This window comes from Emys orbicularis, chromosome 5 (assembly GCF_028017835.1).
Source record: "Emys orbicularis isolate rEmyOrb1 chromosome 5, rEmyOrb1.hap1, whole genome shotgun sequence".
NCBI classification, from domain to species: domain Eukaryota; kingdom Metazoa; phylum Chordata; order Testudines; family Emydidae; genus Emys; species Emys orbicularis.
In genome coordinates this window covers 110,195,842-110,217,454 of record NC_088687.1, presented here as the reverse complement: position 1 = coordinate 110,217,454, position 21,613 = coordinate 110,195,842, and the positions used below count along the sequence as shown (strand labels likewise).

Sequence of the window (21,613 nt, the reverse complement as noted above, 5' to 3'; positions counted from 1 at the left end):
ACCTGCCAGAAGGGGAGAATTTTTGGGCAAACATTAACAGTATGCCGAACTAGAAGGCAGAGGCTTGCTAACAGCCAGGGCCGGCTCCAGGGTTTTGACCGCCCCAAGCAGCCAAAAAAAAAAGAAAAAAGCCGCAATTGCGATCGCGATCTGCGGCGGCAATTCGGCGGGAGGTCCTTTGCTCCCAGCGGGAGTGAGGGACCGTCCGCCGAATTGCTGCCGAATACCTGGACGTGCTGCCCCTCTCCGCAGCGGCCGCCCCAAGCACCTGCTTGCCAGGCTGGTGCCTGGAGCCGGCCCTGCTAACAGCAGACCAGGTTCCTCCTCCTTCCTGGACATCAGGACCAGGAGAACAAGTATTGATTTCCCAAGGGATTTCACTTAGTATATCCACTTGTTCTTTTAATTTAGACTGTCTGGGACACTGCTGTAATGCTAGCATCCATATAACTCTATATGAGTCTATCGGGGTGACAGAGTTTCACAGAGAGCAGGATATGCACTCATGCTTGCTAAGAATGTAATCCTGATTATCCTGATTTTTTTTAATAAGTGTAATTTTTTTAATAGTAAGTGCTAATTGCACGTTTAAATCCCTCCTCTCTCCCACTTGGAATCCACCTTGGATGACATGTGGTATGGGAAGTGAGTAGGTAGAAGGACCAGAACAAACAGGCCTGGGAATTGTGGGGCAGCACTGGAGGATTAACTGAACATGAGCTCAGCAATACATGCTTTAGCTACATCTTCACTGCAAAATGGACAGTTTGGAACATTCCTTAATATGAAACACAGGCTTTACCCCAGACCCCCAGCTGTACAAGAATGCCCAGGTTTAAAACATATACAAGCATGAGTTTAAGGGTTTTATTGTGGATGATAGTGTGGTTGGGACTAACCCATGCATAATAACATGGGTTAAGCCTGCAATTTAGACACATGGTTATTGGGAGAGAAGATTTCAGCTCTGATATCACACTCATGTGCTGCTATTTAAGAACAAATTTATTGGCTAATCAGGGCCCTCTACTCTGATGAGCGTCCCCTGTCCACACTACAAAAAGAAAGGAGAAAAAAGGCATGCAACTGTGTTTTGGCTGATTGGTTTTCTTTTATCCTGCCCAAAAGCTCTTCAATTCTGGTTTTAAATAAAGCCATTTTGAAGAGGGGAAGCTGAATGTTTCTGTTGCAACCTGCTGCATTCATGTCCCTGCCCTGGCTTGTTGCATCATTCTAGGGAGGAGCAGAAAGGTGTGAAATGTGAAATGACACATACAGCAAGCAGCGTGGTCTAGTGGTTAGAGCACAGGTGTGGGAGTCAGGAACTCTGATCTGATACTGGTTTCTGTCACTAACTTGCTGCAAGCTTGGCCAACTCACTCAAGGTTGATTTTTCTGAGAGGTGGACCATGCTAGCTCTGGCTGAGTTCAGTAGTAACTCAACAAATCAGGTCCTTCACCTCTCTGAGTCCCAGTTTCCCATCTACAAAAGTGAGATAGCACTTACCTATAGAGTGCTTTGAGATTTGCTATAATACTGTGCACCATCCTCTGATGACAAGTGCTATAGATAGGCAAAATCTCACCCTTATATCACTCTCCACCTTCTCCATCTTCAGTATTTTTGGGTCAGTTTAGTATCAATCTACCCCTGTCACTCAGGCCCTGCCTCACCAATGAGCTCCATGTAGAACTCATTTGTAGCTTTCACTCTTGTGAATTAACACAGACAATCCAAATCTCTGCTGAGAAAGGGCCTGATCCAAAGTCCACTGAGTCAATGGCAGCCCAAAGCCTTTATTCACAGCACAAGATCACATATTCTGTCTCTGTGGATGTATTAGCCATTTGTAGCCTTCCAGTTAGCGAATGAATGCAGTTCTGATTAACTATAGCACATTCTTGGCCATCTGCCAGCTCATTCATTGAAATTTCTGCCATGGACTGAGGGTGTATATATGTATATATACATGTGTATAAGTTTTATATATATAAAACTTCCCAAGTTTTCATCGAGAGCTGCTAGAAATCAAACAGGTATGTCATAGCAAGAATGTATTTTCACAATTCTGAACAGTGGGCCTTATATAGGGGAGAACTTTGCCCTCATACTAGCATGGTAGAGCTGTTTCCTTACATGAAAATGAGGTTTCTGGCCATGTAGAGAGAATGCTATATCAACTGAGATTTGCTATGAAGATCAGAAAGGAGAATTTCAGCTATGAATCACCCTGTGTGTATTTCATCCCTGCATTTCAAGAAGAGAATGTGCCCCTTTGCTTTAGATGGACCAGTCTTAAATTGAATAGCACTGTGATGGGGGAATACAAATGCCACCCTGGACAGGGCTAATGAGCTGCTGAGGGCTTAATCAGCTCTGACCCACTACTCCTGCAATAGGTAGCGGGCTGGAGGGAGGAGTTAATAGGGGACAGCCCAGCTCAGTTGGGATCTGGCTGGGAGGGAAAGCAGAAGAGAAGAAGTTTGGCTGGCAGCAATTAGGGCTGGGCTGGGGAGTGAGTCCCCCCCCAAGGTTTTTGCTCTCACTCAAAGTTGCAGGCTGTGGAGTGTGGGGGAAGGGGCATGGCCCCAACACTTTTAAGCAGCGGGCCTGCATGACATCAGTACTAGGACTGCCAGTTTTGGTTGGGAGTATTCCTGAAGGTTTAGTCACATGACATAATGCTTAATTAAAGAGTATTCTTTAATTCCTGGAGACTCCAGGACAGTCCTGGAGGGTTGGCAACCCTAATCAGTACAGCTGCTGCCAGAGCAGTCTGAAGGGTTGCGTTAGCTTAGGGTGACCAGATGTCCTGATTTTATAGGGACTGTCCCAATTTTTGGGTCTTTTTCTTATATAGGCTCCTATTACCCCCCACCCCCCTGTCCTGATTTTTCACACTTGCTGTCTGGTCACCCTACTTTGGCTGTGTGGTCATAACACTACTGAAATTTGACCCAGCCACCCCTCCATACAGACTTTGCCCCCTTCCCCCAAAGAACTATCTGAATTGACACCACTGCTGTCTGTGGCCAGGAACTAACTAGAGACTGCTGCTGCCAGAATCTCCCTGAGGGAAGGTAGGCCTGATGCAGGACTCTCGGTGTGATTTGCTATCTGTGACTTTTCCATTGCTGCTGCGTAAGATTGCTGCAGGTGGTGCCCTGCCTGAAAGGGGAGACAGCCCAATAAACCCCTTTTATCTTTTGTGACCGAATGGGGCTACAGCAGTGGGTTGCTGCAAATCCAGGAGTGACACTGCCACAATCACTAAAATAAAAACAGCCTGTATCATGACCTGGCCCTAACACTATTGATACAAAATCATATATTAATGTATAGAACAGATTTTTTCCCCGTTGGCATTTAAAAAAGTTTTAATCTCACCAGGTCCTTCAATGATCCTGATAAAAAGTGGAATTACTGGTGGCCCTGACCTATTTGTTTCATATCCTGTTGATCCTGAGCTACTTATACAACATGATGGACCAAATTCCACTCACTTTCACCAAGGCCAGCCCAGACTATTGCCGGCGGCAGGATCGAGATTTCATGCTGGTTTTTCCTTGACCTTCTGTGGAGCTGAATCATCAGTTTATCCTAGAAATAATCTTATCCAACTAATGAACAGTTAATGAAGAGCAAATAACTTGTGAGAATCATGCAGCGGCATGTGCTGAAGGATACACTGAAATGACTGTATTTTGCTCTGCAGGGGGAGAGCGTTTCCTTTCCAGAACAATCACAACACAGAAAGGGAAAAACAAAGCAGGTAAGAGTCACGCATTTGTTCATTTCAAGTTGATTTATTTGGGTCCTGTAGAAATGTCTGATGGGTGGCTCTGTAGGCTGCCCGGCCTTTCACCCTAACCTTCAAAGGATTTTGATGGTCTGGATTGAAATCTTAGCAGTATCTGTCCCATTTATTATTATTACAGACAAAACCACAGCATATAAGGAAGGCCGGGCAGTGGGATTCCTTCAGTGTATATATTGCATTTTAGCCCAAGCCCATTGTCAATCAATGGAAAGAATCCCAGTGATTACAATGGGCTTTGGAGCTGGCTTTCACTGAAATGTCCTGACAGTTGTTCTAGGAGAATCCGCAAGAGATTGCTGAGTGTCACCTCTTTTGCAACCAGCTGCAGCCCTCCATGCTGCAGGAATTAGCAAAAGGGTGTTGATGGGCCTTTATGGGGCACATTTTCAGAAGTGTGCCTGTATCTGAGTTTTGTACAATGTGTTTTTGGGATGCAAACAAGAAATCTTAGGCAAAACTCGGCCAGCTTGCAAGATTAGTGGTGCTTTAACTGCAAAATACTCAGAATTGTGTACTTTCTCCTCTCAGCTCCAGCACCCCACCCCTTCTCTTTATTATCTTGAAATGAATTCCTCTTAGCGTATGCACAACATGCCTTGGGTGGTAAGTGACTAGGATTCATCAACAAATTTGGTTTGCTGGTTGGATCATTAACTTCCCCAGCTTGGGCCAGGTACTGACGGGGAGTGCAACATGAATGCTGATCCCTGCCCCCCTTGAAATCAATTTAAGAGACACGCTTAAAATTAAGACTCTCTTCTTGCCTTTCCCTCCCCTCTCCAGACTGCCCCCAGCATTGCCAACTTAGCTATGAGTTCACATATGATATTCTAAACAAAAGATTCATTTTTCTTACTCTTTCTAGAAGGTGCAGATTCTTACCCTGACCCCAGCTTCCTGTTGAAGGGCTTGCTCCAAAGTCCATTGAAGTGAATGGAAAGATTCACATTAACTTCTATGGGAGTTGGAACAGGCCCAAAATTCACAGGAATCTCACTTGTCCCAGTGCTTTGTCTAAGCTATCTGTATGTGTTGATTTTAAATTTCCTGAGATTGGATCACAGCAAAGAGAGAGAATGTTATCAGATAAACCTAGCACAAAAGAGCAAGGCCCTGTGGTTGGAAACGTAATGGTTAAATAGAGAGATAAGCCTTTTCTTTTTACATATGACTATAGGTTCTGGTAGCCAGTCTGAATGTGTTTGACTGGAGCTGCAAGGAGCATTGTTTTTGTCCGTTTCTAAGATAAGAATATTTTTCTTTTGAAGCAGATGTATTTGAGAAATTTGAGACCCCCCAACCTTATATATTGGAGGAGACCTTTGCTGCAGGAGACCTTTGCTCTGGCAAATGGTAAGATAAGAATCCTAGAAGAGAAGTGTATGTTCGGCTTTTCCCTTCTTGGTTTTATTGCAGATTTTTTCCCCAGGGTATGTTTCATAAAACACTATCTACAAATGAATATGACTAAATCCATCAAGTTTTATAGTCTGCCACTGAAAACCTTGTGAGCAAACCAAATGGTCACTAGACCAAGATGCGTCACCTGTCCTTGTAAACCACACATGCTAGGAACTTATACCTAGAGAGCACCTTCCATCTGAGGTTCTCCATGTATTTAACATTTTGTGCCCTTAATATGAAACTGTCATATTCTTTTTCCTGTACATCTCAACCTGCCAGGACACAAGTGTAGGATACAGTGTATAAAAAAGTCCCAACAGAAGGGCACAGAAAAAATTATGAATCCAGGAAATTTACAAAGACATGAGATTCAATTCTTTAGTGGAAATGACTTTGTCTCATCTCTGTTCCATGATTCTGTATTTCTGATGGAATAATTTATGATAATAAAAGAATGAGAGAACATCAGGGTTGTTTTTTTAGATTCAAGACAGGTCCATTTACTTGGTACGTCTGTGGCCACATGAGTGTAATAACTGAGCACCTAGGGCTAAGGGGGGAGGGGGGGGCGGCGTCCCTCGAAATGAAGGGCGTTGTTCATGGAGATGGGGTGGAGAGGCATTACTCACCAGTCCATTGTGTGTCGGAGGCAGAGAGGTCAAAGCTGAAGGTCAAAGGCTAAATTCCATTTGCCACAGCATGTGTGTTCTGGTTGAATCAATACTCACCTGCTTGCACCATGCACCCTTGTACAACAGGGAATTGTGAGAGGGAGGGAACTTAATGAGGAAACCCACAGAAAAACTGTCCAGAAATATTATGCTGACACTGGCACAGACTGATTCATGACCCCTGGTCTACATCATAAATTTACACTGGTATAAATACATCGCTCAGTGATGTAGAAAATCCACACCCATGGGCAACGCAGTTATACCAACATAACCCCCAGTATAGACAGGGCTATGTTAATGGGAGGGCTTCTCCCATTGACATAACTACTGCCTCTTGGGGAGGTGGATTCCCTATGCTGACAGGAGAAGCTCTTCCATCGGTATAGGTAGCGTCTTCACTAAGCGCTACCGTGGCACAGCTGCCAGTGCAGCACTGTAAGTGTAGACAAGCCCTTAGTTACTTAAGTGCTGCGTGTGCTCATAAAAGGCAGCAAGTCCGAATACTAATGTTCCAGTCTCCGCAGCAACAAGATTCCCCTTCTAGTAATCCACCCCCCGTATGGGCCGTGCTACCCTTGTCTCCTGCTATTCTATAGGTTATGATGAAAGAAGCCCTCAAATCAACTACTGAGGTGATCTTCCTTAGCAGCTTCTGCTGTCCCAGAGAGAGCTATCAAACGAGTCTGAGAGGCACGATCGACCTGCTGCGAGCCCGGTGGTTAGGAAGGCCAGACGTGCAGAATGAAGTCCTACCCAATGAGGAGGTTCAATGACAGCCATTGTCTTCCCCTACAGCAGATTCAGTGTCTGGTTGTGATCTGAATTAGAACAACCACTTACCAGGGTATGTTACACACAGAGCTACTTTTGGACCTGGTAAAATAAGATACTAAAGACAAGTAGATCTTGGATGTCAAATTTTACACTGCATACAAATATCACTATGAAACTGTTATATGCCCATTTTAATTGGACGTGTCACAGGGTGCAGTCCCAGCGTGTAACCTCCACAGCCTAAGTTTCCCCTCCTGGAGCTCTGACTAATTCTTCCAGTCGTCAGCTCAGTTCAGTTGCTGAGATGACACAGCCCCTCCAGCTAAGTCACAAGAGTCCACTCCTTCTGTGGTATCAAAATCCAATAAAACAGACGACCAACCAGTCTTTTGCCCTAGGCTTAAGCTGTGCACAGCCCGTCCTGCCCCAAAGGTTTGTCTTCCGCTCACCTTTACCCCCTCTTCAGCCTGTCCTCTGGGCTCAAAATTCTTCCCCTTTTGGGATAGGGGCTCCACAACTCTCCTTCTTGGGGCTTCAGAGTAGCAGCCGTGTTAGTCTGTATCCGCAAAAAGAACAGGAGTACTTGTGGCACCTTAGAGACTAACAAATTTATTAGAGCATAAGCTTTCGTGGGCTACAACCCACTTCTTTGGATGCATATAGAGTGAAACATATCTTGAGGAGATATATATACACACATACAGAGAGCATGAACAGGTGGGAGTTGTCTTACCAACTCTGAGAGGCCAATTAAGTAAGAGAAAAAAAAAACTTTTGAAGTGATAATCAAGATAGCTCAGTACAGACAGTTTGATATCTTGATTATCACTTCAAAAGTTTTTTTTTTTTCTCTTACTTAATTGGCCTCTCAGAGTTGGTAAGACAACTCCCACCTGATCATGCTCTCTGTATGTGTGTATATATATCTCCTCAAGATATGTTTCACTCTATATGCATCCGAAGAAGTGGGTTGTAGCCCACGAAAGCTTGTGGTCTAATAAATTTGTTAGTCTCTAAGGTGCCACAAGTACTCCTGTTCTTCTTGGGGCTGTACAGTGGGAACCTATCCTTGTGCTCTTTGATGGGCCCAGCCTGGGAACCTTAACCAATGGATCTGCCTTGCCCCAACAGCCAGGGCCCAGTTCTAGGGGTGGGTGGGCGGGCAGGCAGGGTGGTCAGCCTGGGCACCAGACTGCTGTGCTGCTCAAGATTTATTTTTTTTAATCCACTCCAATTGGTCAGATTGATTTTTTGATTTTTTTTTTTTTTATTATTGCTCAGCAGCTAGGGGTGGGTGGCTGGAAACTTTTTCCATCCTGGCCAGCAAAACAGTTAGGGCTGCTCTGCCTATGGCTACATGCTGCTCTGCTTCTTTCCCCCAGGGCTTCTTCCTACACTTGCTGCCCTCCTGCTCTTCTCTGGCATACTAACTCCTGGGCTCCTCTCTCTTCCCTCCTGGTGTCACTTTCAAGTCTCTTGCTAGCTCTCTATCCTAGGCTCAAACATCTCCCTTGGGGTAGGGCATCAGACAGCAACCTCCTGCTACTTGGCTCTCCCATCTCCCTGGGCCACATGCTGCCTTTTTATCTCCCAGCATGTCTGGCTCAAGTCACCCGACTCTTTGTCACATGGTTTACTCATTTCCTCCATCTGGGAAAGTGGACTAAATCTGGTGCAGGCACAGCTGAGCCCCAACCCCTTAATACAGTAAGGTGATGTTTTAGCCATCTAATGTAACCCTAAGGATCTGCATGTCTGGAAACAGCAATGGAAATGGAACCGACCTCCTCAGTGAAATCAAATAATAAATTAATTCCTTTAAAAAAGTATTGGGTGCCTTCAGTCTTCTGTAGGACAAAATGGCGGGGGAATGTAACTAGACAGTTGTGTCCTCTGGAAACTAAAATGAAAGTAACTTTATTTCTGCTACTGCCATCAACTCCCTGATTTGACCTCGTCTGTCAAAGTAAACACTGAGGTCCTGCTTCCCCAGTGTGCTGCATTGCAGTCCTCAGGCAGCACAAAGCCAGCTTGGCAGGCTGCTGGAAGATCCCTAGCTGGTGTTGAGCTGCTGTAGAGGCTCTTACATCCGCCACCCCTCCAGCTGCCAGTCCTGGGGCAATAGCCAGGGCATTCCTATACTCCAGCAACCCCCAGGGATATTAGGGACCATGTGGGCCAGTGACAGTCAGTGTAGATTGGACCTGTTTTTGGCGATTGAAGCGCAACACTTCTGGACCAGAACTGAGGGCTGGAGCCTGAATGTTCACGTCTTGTTTTTATGTTTGATCACTTACTCAAATGACCTGATCTAAAACTTTCTCAAACATTTTTTTTTTCCATTGGAAAGTTCAGAGCCCCCAATTGAAACACCATTGTTTTGGAGACATTACAAATAAAACAGAGATGCGTGCAGAGAAATGACTATAACAAAGGTTTTTACATGCTGGAGTATCATAGTATGCTATGCGCTTTATTACCCGACAATGTTTTGTCTTGTGCAGCATGTGGTATATTGGATTCAAGCAGTAAAATGGGGTCTATAACCACAAGGACAATAATAATAAAAAATACTGTATTATGTTATGTGTAAACCTAGTTAGCAGGAGATACTGAACTCAATTTAGTAACGAAACCCAATATCTTTTTGTTTTGCAAATAATCATAGTTACAGTCCCAGGGAGGAACATTTCAAAAGCACTTAAATGATTTAGGAACACAAGTCCCATTTTCAAAAGGATCTTTAAAGACTGTTAAAGCTATTTAGATGCTGAAAGCTGCAGTTTGTGAATCCCGCTGGGCTTACGCATGAGTTAGGCACTGAATTGCTTGGTGGTTTCAGCTCTCAGGCACTTTCGTGCATGCTCACTGATAAACATTTAGGCCTCTAGAGGACTTTACTAGTGAAAATTTGGGTGCCAAGGGAATTTAGGCACTTACAAGGTTAGTTGGCAGTTGAGCAGTGTTTTGTGAATGCTAGTGGTTTCTAAATGTTGGACATAGGTGCTTAAAGGGGCAGTTAGTTGCCTAATGGTATAACAACACTGCAATATAAGCCCAGAGATAGTGAGACTTGAGTCAGCTAACCCGTGTTAGGGAAGCCTTGACTTGAACATCTACAGTGTATTTTAACCCTAGGCTAAGACTTTTCTAACCTGTACTCGAATCTAGGGCTCTGATGTCCACACAGCTGTGCATCACCCCAAGTCAAAGTAACCATAGCCTCATCCCTAGGGCCCCTTGCCCCTGAAATGTGGCCGCTCTAGCCCTATGATTGTGGTGCACTGTGGGAAAACTTTACTGCCTGCCCTGCATGTTACCAGGAAGTAGCTTGCTTTGCAAAAGGGTTGATGGATTCGCTCTCCATTGCAAAGCCAGGAGGCTGTCTGACAGTGGGTTTGCAGATCAATGATCAGAAGAGAATGGGTTAATACTGACCTGAGCTGCTGCCATTTGCAAAGGGTGGGGGTGGCTTCCATTTTCGATAGAGTAGATTGCAGATTGTTGGCCTAGAGAGGACTAAGGAAGTTGTCACATGGAATTTTGTCATATTTCCAGTGGACTCCCAAGACCTAAGTCAACTGGAGCTGTGTCTACACTGCTAAGCAATAGGGCTTGGACCCTGGGTCCCAGCTTAACTTGAGCTTGGACCCTCCAGCCCTGCAGGGTCCTGGGACCCTGGGTTAGCCCAATTGCAGTGTAGACACAAGGGGAGTTAGGCTTGAGCCTAGGCTCAAGCACGGGCTTACACTACAGTGTAGATATACTCTACGTCCTCGTGAACTAGCTCCTAGGGCCATATTCAGCTATAAGTTGTTAAAACACAATTGAGTAGTACCCTGCTGTGAAAAGCATCTTAGAAATCTCCAGATAATCAAGTTGAAAATACAGACCGAAAATTTGCCCTTTGACTGCAATATACCGATATCTTCAAATGACAATAGACCTTTCTCCTGGCCTTGGTTGAATATGAAATAAAAATTTAAACACATCATTCCTTTGGTCAGCTTCAGCAGGGCAGATTAATGATTCAACAGGAAGGCTATTAATACAACTATGCAGACACTTCAACATTTGTTCCATTGGACAAAATTTGCCTGGGGTGCATTTCAGTGTATTCCCCCACTTCTAGCATGACATTAATCTATTCCTATTAGAGCTCATCACACTGAAGATCAGGTTTGGCATTTATAACTCCACAGTACCAGAATCAATCTATAAGGATGCATCGACATTAGGGGGAAAAGCGTGTTTTTACCAGGTTTTAGATTACATGTGGTAACTGCCATGGTAAAATTCTCCTGAAGACAAAGCAATTTGTGCTTTTCACATGTAGGCATATTGAGGTTAAAAACTGCAGTGGCTTGTCTCCACGAGACTAGTTATCTCAGTGTAAAACGCACCCTTTTTGCAGTGAAACTACAGCTCCCCACATTATAGACCAAGCCTCCCATTCAGACCTTAAAAGGTTGGAACTGGAAGATGGATAATGGGCCACTATCACTCTACAGCATCATCCTCCCTGGGGACGTGGCTTCACTAGGTATGTTTTTAATCAGTGTTAAACTAAACCATGTTACAATCCTAGTGGAGACAAAGCAGCTGTAATTTTAACTTGTGTTAGCTGGTGAAGGAAAACCCTATGCTCCCCACTAGGGTTTACCTTCACCAGCTAATGCAGGTTGAAATTATAACTGCCTTGTCCTCACTAGGATTGCAATGTGGGTGAGTTAAAGTGGGTTAAAAATACATCTTTTTTCCCTAGTGAAGACACAACCCAGGCTCTGTGGATTAGCAATCTGGATTGTGGAAAGGCCAGCCAGAGCTGTGTAGGAGGGCATGTGCAGGAGCCAAACCCACAGGTCACTAACCTCCTATGCACTGGGTCAACTGTGGACACAAATTGTGCCCCAAAATCTGTGTTTCTCCATCTCTACCTGTGCCACTGATTCCCATTGCGACAGATCTCAAACCCAGTCCTAATGTTGCTTCTTACCTTGAGCTGAGTTCAAACCCCACAGTTGCTTGAAACAACTTCACCCAGTTCCCTGAGCTCATGTGCTGTAAACTGAATTGCAAGCCTCTTCCAGTTTTCCTCTCTATGGGTACGTCTTCATGATAGCAATAGCTTGTGTGATTGGCGCCCACAGTAGCCTGGCCCGGGGTGTGAGGAGCCACACTGCAAAGCCATAACGGAGTTAGTATGTCCCCACTGGCAGTACAGAAGGACTTCTGGGGGCATATCCTATGGTTCGTTGTGCTGCCATAAGCTGAATCGCTCTATGATTCTTTCCCACTGAATTGTAGAACTTGTCTGTCCTTTGGGGCACATGTGGGGAGATGGGAAAATTGTGGGAAGGCATCAGATGACTAGCGGTACTCGAGTGGTTCAGCCTGCATCCCCACTGCAAAATGGACGAGTTACCAGGCAGAGTAAAAGTGACACCTGAGCTCTAGCATCTACTACAGCCAGGCCAGCCAGCCTAGGTTTGAAACGCTACCAGACTTGGGTGAGAGGGTTTTGTGTGTGGATGGGATGGGGGTTAACACAACGGTTCCATTAACTCTGCAGTGAAGCCATACCCTATCCATACGATGCAGTTACTAAATATAATTGGTTTGGATGTCCCAGGGCTGCAATTCTTAACTCTAGCACAACTTTTAGATGTATAAAATCCAGCATTGTCAGCCAAAGCATTGAAGGAATTCTGCTATGATTTGTCAGTAAATGCAGTCAAAGGGCAGTTTGTGCATATCTCTTCAGCTTTGTTATTTGGACCTGATTTTTCAATATAGTCTCACATTTTGCACATTCAAATAATTGTGGGATTAACTAATGTGGGTATCTATGGGGGCAGCTAGGTGCCTAAATACCTGTTTTTAACCTACAAGTCATTTATGCCCACACTTGGCGGCAAAAATTGCAGCTGCAATAGGGAGACTGGTTTTTAACAAAACCGACCCTTTAACATTAGTCTAATATAGGACAAGAGAGTTGAACGCATCGTAGTTGAATAATTATGATTAATTTGGAAGACTGAAAAGGTTTAGTCTCGCTAGTAAGTCAAGCTCGATATCGCCCCTGCTAACTAGGTTTAAGCATAGGATGGATAATAGAGTGTTTATTTTATTGGCCTCATAATTATGCACCCTTATTTTTATTACTGCATTCCGTTAAACAGTATGCTGTGCAAAGCATTTTCCATCTCTAGTATCTATGAGTGTACGTCAAACATTGTCATAACTTGATCTTCCGACACACACAGACATTTATTACAGTAATTTCTATGCACTTGCTTCTTGCTGCTTTGTTTGAGTTTAAATTTGCTCCAGCCACTAGGGCAATAAAGTTTTGAGTCTTTATAGTGCAAACAATATTTGATAAAGTAAGAAAGGTCACATAAAAGTTATGGGCACAATAAAAGGACGGATTATACAGCCTTCCTGTTTGCTGGGTCCCTTTCCTCTCAAGCTGCCATTCAGGGGTGGCAGTGGGCCCCCCGTTCACCTCAGAGGAAATGGCGAGGAGCACTGGCAGCTTGGATGTTCCTTAGTGATGAATGGGAAGGTGGATGAGCGATAAAGGACACAGCTAGACATGAAAAAATCAGAGAAGGGAATGGGAAGAGGAAAGTTGGGGACAAGAGCAGGGATAGAAAACAGCCTGGAGAGTTCAGGTATTTTGACTAAACAACGAAGATTAAATGATAAAAGAGCCAAATTTACAAAGGTGCAGACACCTAGTAGGCTTTACAAAGTGCTTTTACAGCGTAAGAACCTAAGTCCCACTGAAAGGCTGGGAGAGTTAGGCACCTAACGCACCAAGGTGCTTTTGAAAATCCTACTAGATTTACCAGGGGGACTTAGGGTGAGTGTAGAGCACCTGATTAGGCACCTTGCCATTAAGTGGAATTCACAGCCCCGAGATAGACGCCTTGGTTCCCCATCCAGGGTGAGTTAGGTGTCTAACAAAGGAATTCACAGACGCAAGTACACTAAATGGAGAGCCACTTAAACTAGCAAATAGGACATGCTGAGGAGAAGGGTGCAATCTAAGGCCCACCCAACTCTCAAAGGGAGTTAGGCCACCAACTCTGGGTTGCAGGTAGATTCCTTCCTCCATTGGGGATTCGCAGCCGTTATCCCTTTCCTGGAATTAGGTGCCTAAATCAGGCCACTCTTTTCTCAAGTGAAAGCAAAGAGGAGGTGATGCCCCCTTTTACCCAAGAACCCGGTGGTTAGCGTATTCACCCCAGGATGTGGGAGACCTGGGCAGGGGTGCCAGAACAGGGGGAGCCAAGAGGCGATGGCACATCCACTTTTCACTACAGGCCCAGCCCTCTGCCCCTCCTGTGTCCCCCCCCCCCACACACACATGAGGTCCTGCCCCCTGGCCAGTCCAGAAGCCGGAGCCTGGCCTGGGTAAAACCAGTCCAGGGAGCCCGGGCAGTTGTGGGAAGCTGCAGACCTTCCACCTGTGGACCCTCCACCTGCCCGGGGTGGGGGGTCCCAAAAGCAGCCCCCGAACCATGTCCCCACCCCATGTCCACTGCCCAGGGCAGATAGACGGTCCGCAGCTTCCCACAGCTGCCCGGGTGGCTCTTACCTATGGCCTGGCGGTGGGTCTTTGGCTCCCGAGACCCTGCTTCCAGGCCAGGCTGGAAGCTAGAGCCAGGTCGGGGGTAAGAGCTGCGCGGGCAGCTGTGGGGAGCCCCAGACCCTCCACCTGCCCTGAGTGGGCTGCCCAGGGCATGGGGACACAGGCCGGGGCTGCTCTTGGGACCCCCCATCCCAGGCAGGTGGAAAGGCCCGGGCTCCCTGGACCGGCTCTGGCTTGACCAGGGGGACAGGACCTTGGGGAGAAGAGGAGGGGTGGGGGCAGGGCCTCATCCTCTCCCCACTTTTAGGAAGAATCCGTCACCCCGGGCCTGGGTTCCAGTCCCTGCTCCATTCAATACTAGAGGCTAAAGCAGCTGCTGAACATGTCTACCAGATCGGGCCCTGCAGGCAAGCCAGAGCGGGGAATACTTAGTCTGTGAATAGGCTGGGGCTTAGGTGTGAATTAGGTACAGAGTTGCTCAGTGATCTCAGGATTGAGGGTGTGGACATGTGCACCAGCAGAAATGTTGGTACCCAGGGAACTTTACTGGTAGAAACATAGGCTGGGTAATTTAGGCACCTACAGCATTAGGCAGCAGCTGCGCGGGAGTACTGAGGATCTAAATTTTGGATTCAGACACCAAAAGTGGCATTTAGGTGCCTATGTTCCCCCTTGTGAATCTGGTCCAAGTTGCCACTAGCTGCATCTTTAGGCCTCTAAATATCTTTGTAACTCTGGTCCACAATGACTATGAATGTAAGATGGGATTTTCATAAGTGCTGAAAAATCCCCTTGTGAATCAATAGGATTTAGGTGCTACTGAAAACCATATGCCTAGCAATATCTACAATGAAATACTTGAACTGCAGTATTTATATCCTTGTCACCAATATTTATTTTGATATCCTACACATCATGCTACTTCCTGCATGAAAGCCAAGTGTGGTGTAAGTGTCTAACAGTAGCAGGCTTATGGGAGTGCAATCACTACTTGACATGAGTTCTGTGCAAGGCATATACTGTAAACTCACAGAGGCTGAAAGTACGGCAGATATGCTCTTTTATTCTGCATCAGATTCAGACACGTTGCTCCCGATGCACATTTTCACTAAAAACCCTTTACACTGCAGCATACAAAGGGCCTTAAAGTTTATTTGTGCCTAGAGTGGTATAAAGGGGCCTTAGAGTGACTAAGACTCAGGCTCCTGGTCTTCACTCCCAAGGTTTTGCATAGTCCCAATCCTGTTTACATATCTGTCTTACTATACTCTTGCTCATGTACTACGTTCAGTCTACTATTCCAGGACTCCATAGCCCTTAGTCACCTACTGTCACTCAGGATTTTGGGCTATTTTCCATGCTGTTCTCTGTCTGGGCCATCTCCTTCTGCCCAGTGCACAAAGCAATCTTGCTCTCATCCAGGATCCCCTTTAAAAACACTTACCGGTACTAATCTCACTCCAGGTCTCTTTCAACAGCTCAGTCATCTAATCTAGCTCACATTCTATCATATCTTTATGAAAACACCCAGCCAAACAAAAAACTCACCTTGGAAATCACAACGTATGTGCAACCTGTGACACTACGCCCCACATTCTTCATAGAAATATTGTTATAATATGATTATAGCATATCTAAGATGTATTTTATGCAAGATGGATCACGTGAGATATCATTGGAAAGGTTATGATGTACTGACTATGATTATCCTATTTGTATGCATGTATCATTTTTGTATCTGAAGTTGGGAATATTGTCTATGTACCTATTACATAGGTTTACACCTGGGGAACGCACACTAGACAGAATGCAATCAAGTCTAGATTGCTGGCTGAAAAAAGCCATTAGGAAGAACAACAGGTCTTTGAAGATGCTAACCTTCCACCTTCCTCAGAAGCTTCCTGAGGACTTATGGCTCCTTTGACACTGCAGGGTCATGTGATCATGTCACCTGGTACTGGACTCCATCTTGGAATGCCAGTATTTTTCCACTTGGGGGGAGGGGATTCACACTAAGAGACAAAGGATTCCTGCCATATGTAAAGGCAGGGAAGTGCCTATTTAAGGCAGGGAAGTGAGGTAATCATAGAACTGGAAGAGACCTCGAGAGGTCATCTAGTCCGTCCCCTGCACTCAAGGCAGGACTAAGTATTATCTAGACCATCCCTGACAGGTGTTTGTGCAACCTGCTCTTAAAAATCCCCAATGATGGGGATTCCACAACCTCCCTAGGCAATTTATTCCAGTGCTTAACCACTCTGACAGTTAGGAAGTTTTTCCTAATGTCCAACCTAAACCGCTCTTGCTACAATTTAAGCCCATTGCTTCTTGTCCTATCCTCTGAGATTAAGGAGAACAATTTTCCTCCCTCCTCCTTGTAACAACCTTTTATGTACTTGAAAACTGTTATCATGTCCCCTCTCAATCTTCTCTTCTCCAGACTAAGCAAACCCAGTTTTTTCAATCTTCCCTCATAGGTCATGTTTTCTAGATCTTTAATCATTTTTGTTGCTCTTCTCTCTATTCTCTCCAAGTTGTCCACATCTTTTCTGAAATGTGACACCCATATCTGACACAATACTCCAGTTGAGGCCTAATCAGCACAGAATAGAGCGGAAGAATTACTTCTCCTGTCATGCTTACAACATTCCTGCTAATACATTCCAGAATGACTGGCACCTGGATCCCCACCCGAGCCCCTCTCCCCCAGCAGCTGGATCCCCCAGTGAGGCCCAAACCCCCAGACCCCTCTGCTGAGCTCTATCCCCCCACACCCAGACACCACCCCCCCCCGACTGAGTCCCAACCACCTTCACCTGGACCCCCCTGCAAAGTCCCATTACCGTTGCACCCAGAATCTCCCAACAAGTCCCTGTGCATCCAGATCCACCCCCACCCAGATCCCCCACTGAGCCACCAGCACCCAGATTGCCCCACACAGAACCCTCTCAATCCACACCTGAATCCCCCCAGACTAAGTCCCTCCACACTTGGATCCTGCCTTGCTGAGCCTGCCTGCCCACACCTGGCACAGAGGGGCAGGGCCCTGGGGTGTTTCTGGGGCAGGCCCTGTCCTTGCACTATGTCAGAGTTGGGTGCAGCCTCACCACTGAGTCCATGTCCCAGGTGGGAGCTGCACAGTGATCTCCTATCTTGGTGCAGCCAGTGGCCTGTGCTCCCCAGTGCCATGCTGGAGCCTCCACATTTATTTAACAAATACAATTTGCAAAATTTTGCAGAATTTTAAATTATTGTGTGCAGAATTTTCAATGTTTTGGCGCGGAATGCCCTCAGGAGTAAAAAAACCACAATTGCATTGTGTGGGGTTAAGCGATTACTTTAATCGTATGGACCAATTAATATTTGGTTTGACACCAATGACTAGCTGGATACAAAACTTGCCACTCGTATGTACAAATACCTGATTTGCATGTAATCATAGTATTTGCACATGCACATTTGGCACAGAACACAGGCATTTTAAAAACAGGTACTATGTGTCAAATATTGTTCTGCAACAGCAACTCCATAATTAAAGTTTGCATCTTAGTTTCCATACTAAGCCCAATTTTGGTTTCCTTTCTAACATAAATTAAAATTTTCATACCAACTTAAATAAAGTGCAAATATCATAATGCAGTCTGCATTTAGGGTAATAATGACAACTTGTTTTCATTTATCTGGTTAGATATATAATATTAGAATTCTGCCAAAAGTCCAAAGGTGTGTGAGTGCGTGCGTACTGTTTGTGATCAAATGTAGCATTGCAAAATTTTACAATTGAACACAGGCTCAATAGCGATGAGCAATTATTTGCAATGGATAAAAACAATACAAGTCACAAACACTAGGTGCCTGATTATAATTTACATTTTACATTTAATTAATGCTGACCTTACAGCCCCTTTACGTTGCTAGAGCAGGGTAAAGGGTTCTTGTGATTCAGGCCGTAGGTAAATAGAACTAGATGGATCACATGGCTTTTCAACCACAAATGTACTATTTTATAAACAAACAAGCAATTCTACCATTCAAGTTTTTATTACTGAAAATAACTAGACTTTGGTAAAAATAGTTCGTGCTAATAATGGATATTGTGATTATGTTGCTGAACTGAACATTGGGGATGGCCCAAAAAAAGTGACACACATTGGGTTTTTGACTAAATGAAAATTTTCGCTGACAGTATCTGCTTTTCTAGAAAATTTTCAGATTTTTTTGGTCAAAGTCTGAAAATGTTTTGGCTTTTTGTTTTTTCAATGAAAAGTCAGGATTTTCCATAGGGGGAAAATCCCATTTGCTGCTGAACTTTTCTGAAAATGCTACAAATAGTGGAGCACTGCTTGATCACAGTTTGATGATGAGATTACCTGCACAGATTATATCCTCTAAAGCCAATTTGTGGCTACAAGATTTGTGTAGATCTATCCTAACTGTAACGCAAGATAAAAAGACAAATAAGCCAGTTACCATACAGTCAGCAATAGAAAAATAATTTTATTTACTCTTGTAAATAAAGCAGTGCAAAGAGATTAGATTTAACCGACAATAATGCATAGATGGATACAATTACCTATGACCTATATGATTTTATGTGTACACACACCTGCTGAACACATACAGTCATTCCTTCCCTACGTCCACTCACTTTGTGCAGCTTTAAAATAAGACAGATGAGATCTATGCTCTGTATGATTACTTCCCGCATATCCTGTTATCCTGACTGTCCTAACTAGCACTTTTATTATTTATCATCATTTGTATTATCGTAGCCTACAGAACCGCTAGATATGGAATCAAAGACCCCATTGCACTAGTGCTATATAAACATATTAATTAATGGAAATGACACCTGATCAGTAATTTAGTTCAAGGACAATTTAAGATATATTGTAAAACTGGAGAGAATTCCCTTCCTATGTTACCCATATAAGAATTTGAGAAGAAACTTCACTGATTTACTGTGACACTTCACTTTTTTTTGTATTTTTTGGTAAAGGGAGCTGCTCCCTATAATCAGTTGCTCTTGTGCAGCTACCCAATAAATTCAAAGCAAACAAAGACTGGCTGCCAAGCCTCCAGGAACAGGGCTACAGGAAATTTAGCCTTCCATCTAAATGTGGGCAAAGACTGTTTAGTCAAATAGTAGATACCGTGGGTGAAATCTTAGCCGTATTGAAGTCAATGGGAGTTTTGCCACTGACTTCTGTGGGGACAGGATTTCACCCATTTTTCTATTCCCATCAAAAACAAGACCATACAATGCATTCAGACGTATAATCTCATGAGATAATCAACATGTATTCTTGGTTTGGTTTTTTTAAAATTTCCTTCTGCTTTATATAATAGATAGATTAAATCACTGGGATTGCCCAGGTGTAACTAAGAGCAGGATTTAGCCCATGGAGTACATAGTTAATACCATTCTATACATTTGTGAACTCTTAGTATTGTAACTACTCAAGACCATGCCATTCTAATGTTTGCTTTGGAATTCCAATCTTTCAGAGAATTACACCTCAGCTGATCAGATGGGGATGCTGAGCTAAATTGTTTGTAAGAGTAGATTCCTCTTGTTCTGTTGATCTAGTGTCACTGGTGTTTTCAGTGGAAGAATGTACATCTGGAGATTGTTCTGGCCTTGGTGCCTGAGAATCATTGGCTGTAGAAAAAACACAAATACAGAATAAATATTGAAATGTAGTACTGTATATAAAGTATACATGTACATATCTGGCTCCCATACAAACATATAAATAAAACTACACGAAAGAAAAATCAAGCATTCAAAAATTAGGAAATGTCAAAATAAGTAGCCCAATGTAACTTTAACTGTGCCCCTTTGTGTGTATGCATTATGATGGCCCCTAAATTATATCAATTGCATCTGGTAATAAAGGACAGGGCTTTCAAAATCAAGTTTAGAATGTATCTGTGAACAATTTAGATATGTTGTAAGTCTTATTTCTTAATAATTCAGTATATTTTATATTAATAAAGGAATATTTGTGATTATAAGGGATTATTTTCCAAAACTTAATTTGTATCTAAAGTGTTGATGGAGATTTTTCAAATCCTACCTAGGATAGTATTGTACTTTCACTTAGGGCAGGGGTTCTCAAACTGGGGGTCGGGACCCCTCAGAGGGTCACAAGGTTATTACATGGGGGGTTGCGAGCTATCAGCCTCCACCCCAAAACCGACTTTGCCTCCAGCATTTATAATGGTGTTAAATATATTAAAAGTATTTTTAATTTATAAGAGGGTCGCACTCAGATGCTTGCTATATTAAAGGGATCACCAGTACAAAATTTGAGAAAACACTGACTTAGGGCTTGTCTACATTGTGCTGCAGTGTGGCTGACGACAGGGGGTGTGAACCACAGAACACACCCATGTATTGAGCACTAACTGCCTTGTGTGGACACTGCTGGTGCAAAGTAAAAGTTAGCTTTAGAGAGAGGACTACATTAATGTGAACTAGTATCTTTTAGTTTGCACTAGCAGTGTCCACGCAGGGTAGTTTTGTGTGCAACATTTTGGTGTACTCTGCAATTCACAACCCCGTCGTCCACACTGTGGCACAGTCTAGTAGACATAGCCTTAATAACTGATTTTACTTTATTTTGTTACAGTAATAAGTCTGTCACCATACACCCATTCTATGAAGATTAGACGATAACATTTTTAAGTTTGCAAGAAAATATAATATAATGGAAACCCTCTTTCCATAATTTGTCCATATTTCTTCCACAGTTTGCTGATCAAAAACTGTCTTGTCCTTAGATACGTGCCTACCTTTGCTCTCTTTTTTTATTTGTGGCTGATCATGCTTTTCAGCTTTGTTGACCGATACTATCTATTGCACATCATGAGCACTTTTTCCCCTAGACAATTTTTTTTGTCTGTAATATTCCTTTAAACCGAAACATTTTTTCTAGGAAACTGAGGGCTGATATGTGGCCCCAACATTGATTCTCTACTTCCTCTCTATCAGAAAAGAAAGCAATGGGCAGGATTTTCCAGTCTGTTAGATCCATTTTGACCCATTCTTGCTCTTCTATGACTGACTGTGTACTTGTGTAAAGTATGAGCTTCCACCCACTGGTGTAAGTCGGAGTTGCTCCCCAGTAACTATTACACTGGGACTGAGTGGCATGGGATGAGGGAAGCCCAACTGGCTCCACGGCCCATGCATTAGGTGGAGCTCAGTCAGGGTGCAGAATACAGCCCACTGAATCTAGTGGCAACAATCACCTGAAGTCATAAACTCATTAGTCTGACTATTCACAAGATCGGTATAAGGACCATAAAAAGAAATGATCTATTCCTTCGAGTTA

General features: G+C 44.0%; 1 protein-coding gene across 1 annotated transcript in view; it reads right to left on the bottom strand.

Moving 5' to 3' along the window:
* Positions 1–19,792: 19,792 nt before the first annotated feature.
* Positions 19,793–21,613, bottom strand: part of SEL1L3 (SEL1L family member 3) — a 62,286-nt gene continuing 60,465 nt past the window's right edge. Inside the window, exon 24 of the mRNA XM_065405401.1 lies at positions 19,793–19,935. Coding sequence (XP_065261473.1) covers positions 19,793–19,935 — 143 coding nt within the window. The remainder of the gene's footprint in view (positions 19,936–21,613) is intronic.